This window comes from Nicotiana tabacum, chromosome 3 (assembly GCF_000715075.1).
Source record: "Nicotiana tabacum cultivar K326 chromosome 3, ASM71507v2, whole genome shotgun sequence".
NCBI lineage: Eukaryota > Viridiplantae > Streptophyta > Magnoliopsida > Solanales > Solanaceae > Nicotiana > Nicotiana tabacum.
In genome coordinates, this window is record NC_134082.1 from 88521522 (window position 1) to 88535693 (window position 14172).

General features: G+C 36.8%; 1 protein-coding gene across 1 annotated transcript; it reads left to right on the forward strand.

Annotated features, from left to right (window-relative positions):
• The first annotated feature begins 3718 nt into the window (after window positions 1-3718).
• LOC107824770 (zinc-finger homeodomain protein 11) lies at window positions 3719-5461 on the forward strand. Its single transcript, XM_016651580.2, has one exon. The coding sequence runs from the start codon at window positions 4074-4076 to the stop codon at window positions 5148-5150; it is 1077 nt and encodes a 358-aa protein (XP_016507066.1). The 5' UTR covers window positions 3719-4073; the 3' UTR covers window positions 5151-5461.
• Window positions 5462-14172: the final 8711 nt, after the last annotated feature.

Consider the following 14172-nt stretch of genomic DNA (forward strand, 5'->3'; position numbering starts at 1 on the left):
ACTACGAGCACGTGGCAACTTTTCATGCTAAATAATCACGTCCACGTGTTGGAGCAAAGCACACGTGGCTGGGTTTTGAGCAGTTAATCACACTTAATTTAATAGCTAACTACTCGTTTTTCATGCACTAAACTCCAAAAGCGAAAAGGTTAACTTCGAGGGTTGTATGTTACGTAAGATTATCTGTCTGTCTATACTTACAAATGCTAAATTAATGTTTCTTTATTGGACAAACGTACAGCGTTGCAGAATTCCAGTATTTACCCGCCAAGACAAAAATGCTTTATATTCGGGGATATTGTAAACCTACGGCTACGAATGTATATTAATTTTTCACATAATTGACGAGATAGAGAATTTTGTTTCCTGGTGATCAGAATGTAAAAAGGAGAGAGTTCAGTACTGCCGAAAGATTAAGGTATCGTTTAGTTTATCGTATAAAATTTTAGGAGAGTTCATAAATTATTTGGATGATCATACACAAAAAGAGTAATTAGCTAGTGGTGTAACTTTTCTGTTGGCCTTATAAACTTCGCATTACTAATAAATTACTATATATGTTGGAACATGTCAAAATATTATGCGAGAAGATTCAACAATAAGAGCTTATAAATTAGAGTAGCTAAAATTCTAAAAACAAAAATCCAGAGTAAACTAAACAATCCAGGAATAATAAATGCGAGCATAACAATCAAAGTAAACAATCCACGTTGTTATTCGCTGCTTAAATAATTCGCTCGTAATTATAAGTACGTAAACCAATGAACCCCTTCATTGTAGGCTGCTTCTCAAATCCAAGGCTCTCCGGTCTGGCTTCATAACACTAATTCTTTCTAGTGATTTACGATATAATGTTTTATTTTTTTTGAAATAATTCTCTTAATCTATTTATTAATGATAAAAAATTATCTAGTGATTTACGACATAAAGTTCTTTGTATACGAAGATGTCAGTTTTGCTACGTTCAAAGGAGGAGATACAAAATAATTTCCTCAAAAGAAACACATTTACTGTTACAAAAGCAATGTCCATATAAAAATAAACCTCTATCCCAATGATAACTTGGAATATCAGGATTATCATTGTGTATCCCTAATGACAGCATACTTCATAGGTGCCGTCAGCTGTTAATGATTTCTATTGGTTTAGGATTTAGCTTTCAAGTTTCAACCTCTTTGTTCATAAAATTAATAAAAGTACATTTCAAATTATAACTTTTTATTAATAATAAATAAGTGAACAAAATTAAAATAAGGAAGAAAACCGTAATTCGTCAACCACAAAAGAAGTCAGTTTTATAAAACTAAACATGAAGAGAGGTATCTGAAATTATCTCTAAAGAACGAGTATATAATAGGCGTTTGGATGATATTCGAGTTGAAAATTTTCTCCTACACGTTTAGATTATATTTGTCCATGAGACTTTCTAAAAAAAGAGTTAATGAAGATTTGTGAAAGATTATTTTTTGGCTCAAATACATACTTGCAAATATTGAAATTAAATAACTTCACGTACTAAGCTAATAATTATGTCTATTATTTCAACTGTCATAATAGCTTTTATTCAAAATTTTAACTTTAAATACTTATTATATATAGTATGCATGCAACATACTTGATCGTACAAAATATTATTGATCTAAATTTATACATATAATTAAATATATTAACCAAAAAGTATATTCATTATATTAGTTATATTCAAAGTGATTATTGAAGAAAATTATGGAAGAAGAATTTGTATTTTTCTACTTCCGAAGCGCGATAAATTACAATTTGAGGCTTTTAAGTTTAAGGAAAAGAATTTGAAAAAGAATAAAATTAAGTAAGTTGACTATTATATATTAAAACTAAACTATATTTGAATTCAAAAAAGGATAAAAGTAAAAAGTGAAGTAGTTTGCTGTATTAAGTACAAACTAGTTGAATTCAAAAGAAAGTAAAATAAAAAGAAGAGGAGAAAGTGGTGAAAATGGATTTTGAACCCAGGACCTCTAGCAAATCTGGAAACTCAAGTGCCCTACAAAACCACTCCTCCAATTCGCCTCTTTGTGTCTTAAAGCACAAGAAAAATATTTAAGGAATCCCAAATATATGCAGAGATATATATACAAAATTTTTGCTAAGGCTAACGGGTTGCGTGACCCCTCAACCATCAACGTAGGTCCGCGTATGATAATTTTAACCATTGAGTCAAGGTGTTGTAAATTTGGCTCTAGTTTCATGCTCTGCTTTTCCAACTGACAAATAAGGTTGGTTGAGTAAATGCATCAGACGTGCAGTAAATTCCATTCCTATGGTTAATTTACTATTCTCAGAAAACAAACCCGCGCTGCTGGTTTAATTAATACAACCTTCCAAATTCGTTTTCCTTTTTACAGTTTTTATTACTCAATCGATAATTATCTCTACCTAATACTTTGGCTGATTAATTAGCCAAAACAGAAGTAGCACTGTTTGTACTTAGGACACTGCAATCAGCACAATATATATTGAAAAAATAATACTCCCTAAACCTAACTCAACTTCAAAAATTAATTATAAAGTAAATTTTATTCACAACATTGGATAAATAATAAGAGGAATAGATCTTAAAAAGTAACTCATAATTAAATGAATATTATTCAATATTACGAAAGATGAGAACTGCCTATGCCCTCAACCAATGTACACAGCTATTATTTTCTATAGTTGTTTAATGCCGACTTCACCCCATACTCCCCCAACCGAGAGTTTAGTCAAACTAACAGTATAACTAGTAGGTCTTCTGTATCAATTTAATGTCAGTAGATGGGACACCTTGTAATTAAACGATGACAGTAATTAATCGCCTAATTGACCCTACTAGACCATGGAATCCAAAATGATTAAATTCAATTCATCAGTCCCTTTTTTAAGTACAGTTAGATTGGAGGAATTAATTAGTTAAAAAAGTATAATCATTTAAATTAATTTGGAACATATCAGGTGAAGTATTTTGCTTATAGTATGCTAACTTTGTATTCCTCTAACTTAAACATTAGATTACTTAAGTAAGTAGCATTATCCAAAATGAGAAGACGACAAAAGTATTGCCATAAGCAATTAACTGAGCAGTGGTATTTATGACACACATGACACCAAGTCTAAAACTAGCAAGTGGGGGGTGGGGTCAGCTGCAGCTGCAGGTTAACCATAGATTAGATTAGGAACCAAGGTCAAAATACACTAGTGGTTAAGAAGGACAACCACAAAATCAAGATTTTTATTACAAGATTTTGCACTTCAGTCCCTGAATTGTTGATAAACTTATTTTTGTCCTTATAATATCTGATCGCACACTTCTAACCTTCAACTAACATGTATATATGATATGCTACTTGTCAATCTTCCGAAATTTCGTTACTTATTACCTACTATATAAGTAATGTGCAATTTCTAAACGTTTTATTTTAGCTTGTCCTTAAAAAAATATTATCTTTTTTATATAAAAATAATTTAACTTTATAATCTCCTTTTACTCTTAATAAAATAATTTTTTACTACACAAATATCTAAGATTAATTTTAGAACATAAAGTTCAAAATCTTTTTTTTTTGTTAATAGCTAATCATACAAGCTACTAGCCCTACGATAGAGGAGCAAAATTCTCTAAAATGTCAATATCACATTACCACTTAAATTGAGATAGATTAGATGGAATATAAATATAACATAAATTCTATCTAAAGGTCGAAAAACATCCAATTAATGAGTTCAAGTTTAGCTCTATCTATCTAAATATGAGAGGGACCCAAAATAATAGTGTACCAATAGTTGAGGGATCAAAAGAAGAAAGATCCCATCTTATTATCTACGGTCATCACTAGTCATCCCTCATCATCATCATCTTCATCAACACAAAACCAAAAACAAACCCTTCATTTCTTTTTCATCCCCTCACTTCTCTCTTTACTAAAGCTTCTTCTTTTCTTCCTACCCTATTAACCTTTTTCCCATACGAATAAAGATGCTTCTTTTTTGTATGAAATCTTGACCCTAAATCTAATCATCAACTCTTAAGAGAAAAAGAAAGAGTTAGATGTTTTTCAGCCATGGACTTAACCAATAACACTTCTACTACTACTACTACTACTCCTACACTCACCAACACAACCACCATTACTACTACATCAGCTCATATCAAAACCCCAGAAGCTGAAATTGAAACCCCAACTCAGATCCAAAAACCTAAGCCTTTCTCTTTCAGTAATGGTGTCCTTAAACGCAAAAATCTCTTCCAACATCATCATCCTGTTGTCGTTATTTACAAAGAATGTCTCAAGAATCATGCTGCTAGCTTAGGTGGCCATGCGGTTGATGGCTGTGGAGAATTTATGCCTTCTCCTACTGCTAACCCAGCTGACCCAACATCTCTTAAATGCGCCGCTTGTGGCTGTCACCGGAATTTCCACCGCCGTGAGCCGGAAGAACCCGTCGTCATCCCACCACCACCTATCGCCACCGCAGCTCTTGAGTACCAACCTCACCACCGTCACCATCCTCCTCCACCACCTCCGCCGCTTCCTCGTGGGGACCACAGCAGCCCGAATTCTCCATCTCCACCGCCGATTTCTTCAGCTTATTACCCGGCTTCTGCACCTCACATGCTCTTAGCCTTGAGTGCTGGCTTTTCTGGCGAAAAAAATCATAACCCCATATCAAGCCCGGTGGTAAATACTACTAACTCTAACGGGAGAAAGCGTTTCAGGACGAAGTTCACTCCGGATCAGAAGGTGAAAATGCTGGAATTTGCAGAAAGAGTTGGGTGGAAAATGCAGAAGCGAGATGAAGATCTGGTGAGAAGTTTCTGCAACGAAATTGGAGTTGAAAAGGGTGTTTTAAAAGTATGGATGCACAATAACAAGAATACTTTTGGGAAGAAATTAGATCAACACCACCTCGCCGACATCAACATCAACAACAATGGTAACAGTACTAACGTCGTTAATGGTTTTTGTATTGTTAGTAGAAATAACAACAGTCATCATCATAACAGCACCGACTCAGCAGAATTTCACCTTCACCATCACGAAAGCAGCAATGACGACAACAAGATTATTGACCATATTAAAAGTGTTAGTACTGCTAATGTTGTTGTCGGTACTAATGGGTCTTCTTCTTCGTCTTGATCTTAGATGGAATATGAGTGAAAAATGGATAAATAAGGTTTTAATTAGAATTAGTGCAAGGAAGAGAGAATCTTTGAGGCTGGTACTAGCTATTATTAGTCACGTTTATTTGTTTTTTAGAACTGTTTTTTTTTCTTTGTTCAGTAATCAGTGCTCAGCTTATGAAGATAACAATGGTAACTAAGATTGTTCCAACGAGCAAATTAATTTGTTAATTTTTCCTTTTGATTCCTGCCTTTGTAAATTATGCTACGTACTTTTATATCTTACTGTACTTAATTTATTCAAACACGTTCTTTGTGGAGTATTAATCTTCGCTTACCCTCTTCTACCATTTTTGCTTTTGTCTGATGAGCATTTATTCCTTTTCCTTCTGTTTTTTTTTCTTTCTGTTGTTTGCTTTAAGTTACAAATTTGCATGTCTGCAATTAGATACTGTATTTGTTTCTGTGGCTATTTGTCAGAGAAAAGAGAGAGGAATGCAGGGTAGGGACTATGGACCTGGGGTAGAGGGGAGTGTTCATTTTGATTCTTGTCTGTGATTAAGAAGCACAAAGTGCATAACATGCATTTAGGGCGAATACCGATAATAATTTAATGATCAGTGTAGCTTTACTTTGGTGTTTGACACAATTACAGTGCTTACACTTCATGATTAAATTTTACACTATCAATATAATTTTGTATGTTATTACAAGTTACCTATGTTTTTTTATTTTTCAAGTTATGGCGTATAAGTTTATTATTGTATCTAATTAACAAAGTCAGTGCACATAATTTACTCTTCTTTGTCTAGATTTCTGGAGGTCTGTTTTATACTCTATTATCCAACATGGAAAAAGGGTAGTCTTCACAGTATAGGATGTGTCGGTTCCTCTTATTGTATATCTCTAATTAATGATTTCCTCGTATAACCACTTGTTGACTTAATTGTAAATATAACTAATCGTACTACTAATATTTTAATGGTGGGTAGTACTTTTAACAGGTCTAATAAGCTAAATCCGTGCATTATATCGAGTTTACCTTTTTAAGAATTTTGGGGTTATGTGCAAGTGTAGTTTGGTGGGTTGATGCAGACAAAACACTAGCCTCAAAGATAGTCTTAAAGGAATATATATGCTAAGAAGACAATTAAACTCTACCTATAGGGATAAGAATTTAAATCTCAAAATTGACAAAATTCATTTATGATTCTTTTCCCTTTTATCTACCTAACTAATTTTGGTGACAAATTCTATGCTAATGAAAAGTAGTATAAAAAGAAAATAATTTAACTCTGGTTAGAAAGGGAGGAACAAAATATTTAACTTTCCTTGTAAGGAAGACAGAAAAGAGAAGTTTTGGAGCAACAATAAAGTTATTTTCTATAACGTATAATAAGGCACGAGTTCAAGTCGGTGGCCCTTTTATATTAAGGGAGGTGGTGTAGTTGTAGTTAGTCGAATATTATTAGGAGGTGACATAAGAATACGGCCGCGCCATCACGTAGACTGTAGCACAAGGTGGGTGGTTTCGTTTAGGTTCTGTTTCTGAGGGTAATTTAATAAAGTCAGTAATCTTGTTTTCTCGAAATGTGAGATTAGGGAGATTGAGATTCAACAACCTAAAGGTATGGGGGCAATGGGTCAGTTGGCCCTTTCATAAATGCTGGAGGAGAAGGTTGGGTATAGCTGTCCTGTCTGGGATTTACATAATTGACTGTTTCCTTTATTCGGTAGAATTAAAATCATGATTGATTACAGGCCTTGATCCAAACTCATGAGTGTCAAAACGTAATAATCCTCCATGCCTAAACACCACATGTAAACTTGTTTCAAGTCTTTTCAATTTGGTTAGGATTGGAAGTTGTCCTATCATAATACAAATAGAAGTCCCTCCAAATTATTAGTTTAAGAACAAAATACAAATGAAAATAAAGAATCTAATTAGGTATGGAAATTCACGAAACCAGTACAATTTCAAAAGTCCAATTGGCCGAGACGGAGCTAGAAGTTACGGATTCGGCGTGTTAAAAAATTTATTAAATATATTCAAATATTAAATTTAGCTAGCGTTTGATCATAGATTCTAAATTTGTTTTGAAAAATCTAATTTGGGTGAAGTTTGGTTTGAAGATGAAAATGTGATTGAACATCGGTCACTTATTATGGATATGAGGAAGTATTATTTTAAAATTCAGAACCTATAAAGTTGAAATCTCTGCTTCCCTGCTTCTCCCAATATGAAAATTTTCCAAGATATGCAAGGCTTCGCCGCACAAGTATCGCACAGCTCAATTCAGGAACAGCAGAAAACGCCTTTCATTTTTTAACTCTTTGTCGGCATTTTCCGCCTGTAATAACAAGCTCTTGAGCCTTCTTATCGACTTCCATTTTAGTTAAGTACTTTTGTTACATAGAAGAAATTACCAATAAGGAATTTAAGGATACTTTTTTTAAATCATATAGTCGAAGAATTCAAAAATTACTACATCGTTCCGGTCTGAAGGGAAGAAAAGTGGTGGATGGAAATGATCATAATTAGGAGATGAGTTGTCTTGATGTTAAAACAATACTCCCTCCGTCTCGAATTAATAGTAGTTATTTTAGCTTAAAATAAAATATATATATACAAAAACTAAATATCAAAATATTATATTTCCCAAGGTCGTGATGTGGGGTGGGGTGGGGGTGGGGGTATCTTGATTGTGTTCTTTTAAGGTGTCTCTGCTACTTGTTTAGTATAGGAGTAGGACACGGTGGGGCGTTTTTAGCTTTCAACATGTAGTGTTGTTCAAGTTGAGATGATGCTTATTGTCCTCCCATCCCAAAATATTGGACTTCAGACTTCTCCATCAATTCAATAGAATGGCGTTTTCTTAAAAATAATTCAATAGATAAGTGAACTTAGCACCTATAAAGTACGGCAAATAAATAATTTGTTAAACTAACCCACTATACATGTAAAAGATCTTCACAACGTCAGCTGTTTATATAAGTTGATTATAATGGTCCCAAAAATTAAATTAATCGAAGAAGAAAAAAGGGAACACTGTTCACGTTGATGTAGCATTGGTTGCGTTAAAGTGAGAAACATTACTCATATTCTCGGCCATCATCAGTCGTCCGGGTATTGGTCAAAATCTGACCATCACGACCAGGTCGTCCAACACCCCGCGCCCAGTAACTGTACAATGAAAGCCAATAGAGCCTGTTCCATTTCTCCTCTGCGACATTTTACAAGTCAAAAAGAGTAATGCTTAAAAACAAGACCAGGACACATTGACGACAAGAAAATGTCAAGTCAAGCAATGAGCAAAGGGTTCTGGACTATATATAGCCATAGAATTCTCAACAAGCGGGGGGCTTAGCCATTCTTCAAAAGGGGAGGACAAAAAGCCTCTTCCGGGGATATGAGAAAACAGAGAAAATGATCTCATTAAACCCTGTAAATCTACTTTCTCATGAGTGGGTGAGGAAGACAATGTTTAAACTTAATAAGATCGATCTTATTTCTTTCGTCTCATATGCGTTCATTATCATTAATGTTTCGATATGGAATTAATTGTCTTTGGCTAAAATTTACCCCTTCATCTTTGATTGATTTGTTCAAAAGGATTTTAACTTCTTTTGAATCAAACAATTTGGCACTGTCTGTGGGGATTTCTTAGTGAAAACTCCTAGTTTTTCCCAGATCAAAGCTGAGAAGCACAATCATTCGCCGAAAGAAGCACGAAGGGAGAATTTCACTCACGCGAGACATGGGAACAACACGGTAAGGGAAGAATAGCTGAGTGGGTTTACCAAACCTGGAGTTCCTCGCCCCATCAACTGCAAATCTTCTAAACTAGGCAAACAGTGCTTCAAAACCAGCTAAGCGAAGAAAATCTCACCCACACCTTCCACACTTCGTCAGGGAAAGCACATAAGATCCGCGGGAACGAACGAACACAAGGACATCTTGATTAAAGAACAAAAAGTACTTCAAATACAGCCGAAACCCTCCCTGCCGGCAGCATCTCCGAGCTGAACGGCCGGAGTCAGACAAGAAAACTATAATGCGTGCACAACGTGAGCCTATACGAAACGTTGACGCCACTTGTCCACCAGCGTTGCACCATATGATGCAAGCAATATCAAACAAACTGGGACTCCTACGGAAGATGCCCAACTCTCCAGAAACTGGGACTAACGACGGGCTATTATTTCGACAAGTTCGAAATAACACCCTTCAAGGCCAAAGGCCTTCGCCATCAAAAAAGAAAGGTTCGACCTCGATCGAACGACGAATGGTTGTTATTTCGATAAGTTCGAAATAACACCCTTCAAGGCCAAGGGCCTTCGCCATCAAAAAAGAGGGGTCAACTTCGATCGAACGACGACATGCTGTTATTTCGATCAGTTTGAAATAATACCCTTCAAGGCCAAGGGCCTTCGTCATAAATCCTCGATCGAACTACGATGGGCTGTTATTTCGATAAGTTCGAATAACACTCTTAAAGGCGAAGGGCCTTCGCCATCAAAAAAGAAAGGTTCGACCTCGATTGAACGACGACGGACTGTTATTTCGACAAGTTCAAAATAACACCCTTCAAGTCAAAGGGCCTTCGCCATCAAAAATTTCGACCTCGATCGAACGACGACGGGCTGTTATTTCGATAAGTTCAAAATAACATCCTTCAAGGCGAAGGGCCTTCGCAATCAAAAAAGAGAGGTTCAACCTCGATCGAACGCTGACGGGCTGTTATTTTGATAAGTTCGAAATAACACCCTTCAAGGCCAAGGGCCTTTGCCATCAAAAAAGAGGTGTTCGACCTCGATCGAACGACGATGGGCTGTTATTTCGATAAGTTCAAAATAACACCCTTCAAGGCCAAGGGCCTTCGCAATAAAAAAAGAGGGGTCAACCTCGATCGAACAACGACGGGCTATTATTTCGATAATTTGAAATAACACCCTTCAAGGCGAAGGGCCTTCGCCATCAAAAAAGAAAGGTTTGACCTCGATCGAACGACGACGGGCTGTTATTTCGACAAGTTCGAAATAACACCCTTCAAGGCCAAGGGCCTTCGCCATCAAAAAAGAAAGGTTCGACCTCGATTGAACGATGACGGGCTGTTATTTCGATAAGTTCAAAATAACACCCTTCAAGGCGAAGGGCCTTCGCGATCAAAAAAGAAATGTTCGACCTCGATCAAACGCCGACAGGCTATTATTTCGATAAGTTCGAAATAACACTCTTCAAGGCCAAGGGCCTTCGCCATCAAAAAGAGGGGTTCGACCTCAATCGAACGACGATGGGCTGTTCTTTCGATAAGTTCGAAATAACACCCTTCAAGGCCGAGGGCCTTTGCCATCAAAAAAGAAAGGTTCGACCTCAATCAAACGACGACGGGCTGTTATTTTGATAAGTTCGAAATAACACCCTTCAAGGCCAAAGACCTTCGCCATCAAAAAAGAAAGGTTCGACCTCGATCAAACGATGACGGGCTATTATTTCGATAAGTTCGAAATAACACCCTTTTAGGCCAAGGGCCTTCTCCATCAAAAAAGAAAGGTTCGACCTCGATCGAACAACGACAAGCTGTTATTTCTATAAGTTCAAAATAACACCCTTCAAGGCCAAATGCCTTCTCCATCAAATAAGAAAGGTTCGACCTCGATCGAACGACGACAGGCTGTTATTTCGATAAGTTCGAAATAACACCCTTCAAAGCCAAGGGCCTTCGCCATCAAAAAAGAGGGGTTCGACCTCGATCGAACGACGAGATGTTATTTCGATAAGTTCGAAATAACACCCTTCAAGGCCAAGGGCCTTCGCCATCAAAAAAGAAAAGTTCGACCTCGATCGAACGACGACGGGCTGTTATTTTGATAAGTTCGAAATAACACCTTTCAAGGCCAAGGGCCTTCACCATAAAAAAAGAGGGGTTCGACCTCGATCGAACGACGACGGGCTGTTATTTCGAAAAGTTCGAAATAACACCCTTCAAGGCAAAAGACCTTCGCCATAAAAAAAGAATTGTTCGACCTCGATCGAACGACGACGGGCTGTTATTTTGATAAGTTCGAAATAACATCCTTCAAGGACAAGGGCCTTCGCCATCAAAAAAGAGGGATTCGACCTCGATCGAATGATGACGGCCTGTTATTTTGATAAGTTCAAAATAACATCCTTCAAGGCCAAGGACCTTCACCATCAAAAAAGAAAGGTTTGACCTCAATCGAACGACGACGGGATGTTATTTTAATAAGTTCAAAATAACACCCTTCAAGGCCAAGGGCCTTCGCCATCAAATAAGAAGGGTTCGACCTCGATCGAGCGACAACGGGCTGTTATTTTGATAAGTTCGAAATAACACCTTTTAAGGCCAAAGGCCTTCGCCATCAAAAAAGAAAGGTTCAACCTCGATCGAATGACGATGGTCTGTTATTGTGATAATCTCGAAATAACAACCTTTAAGGCCAAGGACCTTCGCCATCAAATAAGAAAGGATCGACTTTGATCGAACGATTACGGGGCTGTTGTTTCGATAAAATTCGAAATGACACGACATACCGACATTTCGATAAGTCCAAAACGACATCACCAAAGGTCGACAACCAATGGAAAAAAAGAAAACTCGGACTCGTCAGGCGACTCTATCTTGCACCAAAGCCATGAACAGTTGGAATAAAAATTATAGTACAAGGCAAGTAGCGAAGGAGAGAATTTTAATTTATGCAAACTCCCGGTGCGGGCTACCGCCGCTTACATATGGCCCAGGCCAACCAATAAAAAAAAGAGAGAAGAAGAAGAAACGAACAAACGACAGTCGACAAACAAAATAAAAAAACAACAAAGGACAACATTCTTCATTCGGCGTCATCACCGCCGTCACCATAACCACTGTTATTGTCACACCTCCTTTTCCCGCACCCGAGAGGGTACAAGGGAGTTTTTTCCAATTAAAGGACAATCAAAATGGGATTGGTTTATTTATTTCAGAGTCGCCACTTGGGAGATTTAGAGTGTCCCAAGTCACCAATTTTAATCCCGAATCGAGGAAAAGAACGACTCCGTATTATAGTCTGCGTACCAGAAATCCGGATAAGGAATTCTGTTAACCCGGGAGAAGGTGTTAGGCATTCCCGAGTTCCGTGGTTCTAGCACGGTCGCTCAACTGTTATATTCGGCTTGATTATCTGATTTTATACAAATGTGAACTTATGTGCAAATTTTAACTCTTGACCGCTTTTATTATTTTTTACGAGAATTGCAACGTCGTGAAAATATATCTCAAACCACGTTACATCAATACACCCGTGGTTATTGACATATCTCGACTCGGTTGAGATTTGAATTTGGGTCACATAAATGCGCACCCGAATTAAGGAAAATAAATTATTAAGACGCGCCTAAAGCAACTAACGTATTGTTATTTTGAGGAAGGCCGTAAAATTTGCTAAACGGCCTGTCCCGGATTCTAAGTATTTTAATATATATGCATTTAGAGGGCCCCGCAGCTTCTACATTTTTTGTTTGTCGAGGCTCGTCTCGTTCATTATTAAAATAAAAGAAATTGCAACGTCATGGAAATGCATCTCAGACCACATGACAATCAATGTACCCGTGATTAGAGACACACTTCGATTTCGTTGAGATTTGGATCTGGGTCACATAAGTGTGCACCCGAGTTTAAGGAGATAACGTTATTAAATACGCGCCTAAAATGACTAGCGTATCATTATTTTGGGAAGGCCGTGGGATTTTGCTAGACGGTCCGTTCCGAAGTCTAAGTAATTTTAAAACAAATATTTACTGAGGGCCCCGCGATTTTTATATTTTTCGGCGAGGCTCATCTCATTTTATTTTTAAGGATAAACCTACAGCAACTACATTTTTCTTATTAAGTTCGTCTCTAAAATAAAGAAAACTCTTAATTAATTACATGCTGAAAAACGTAATTTGTTAGTTATTAGTTTATGACTAACACAAATGAAAACTTGCAGCAGAGTTTGTACAAAAGGGATTGCTTTCGTTCTACATTCTATTACTCAAGAAGACTGAGACATGAGATTACCGCACAATAATATCGAAACAGATTATTCTTAGGCGAAGTATTCAGACGTATTCGACCTTGTTCATTGACGGGCATACGTACGAAGTTCAGTTAATTATTTCTTACATGCTTGACACTAAAAAAACGGAACAACTGAAACTAACCCTGTCTAACTTAAACGGTATTACAATGTGTTTAGCTATACTATTTTTCTTTTTGCTATAATCCAAATTGCCTAATATGCCTTCGAAATACACATTACCTACTGGTGAATTAAGATGACACAAATGTGATCACTGCATTTATTTTAACAGACCTTATGTGAAACCCTTGTTGGCCGAGTATCACTATTCTCCAGCTAACTTCTTTTCTGATTTACATACAACAACAGGTTACAGACCAAACTCAATAAGGCTAAAAATTGTTTCGTTACATAGTTTGAAAGCCAAACTTTACATGTTGAACATATAAGTATTCTAAACTACAAACAGCCGAGAAGTGGTAACTATGCTAGTGTTTGGGCTGCAATACTTCTCATGCTCTTATTCAACTCCAAACTTCACCATTTACATCAATGAATTTAGAATGGGTACCTGGATGTTTGAAAAATAAGAAGGAGATGAAGAAAAGTATCAGCAACAGGCAACCAAACAGCAAGCAACACAGCAACAATAACCAGCCACAGTAATGAAGCTCACAAGTGGTCGAGCACCAGGCAAACCAAACCCAGGAAACAGAGTAGTAAAATGCAGCCGAGAAAACCAGAATGTTCAATGCAGTAGCAGCAGAAATTCAATAACCACAAAAGCTCAGAAAAACAACCAACAACAATCAGCAAAGACAACTTGATCAACTTGAACTCTTACACAGTTTTCAGATGATACTTATTCACAGTATTCTGAAATTTCTTTCTGTTTTTTTCTCTCTGAAGACTAAAAGTCCACCCCTTTCTTAACTAAAAATCACTCTATTTATAAGCCTAAAAGAGAACCCTCTCAG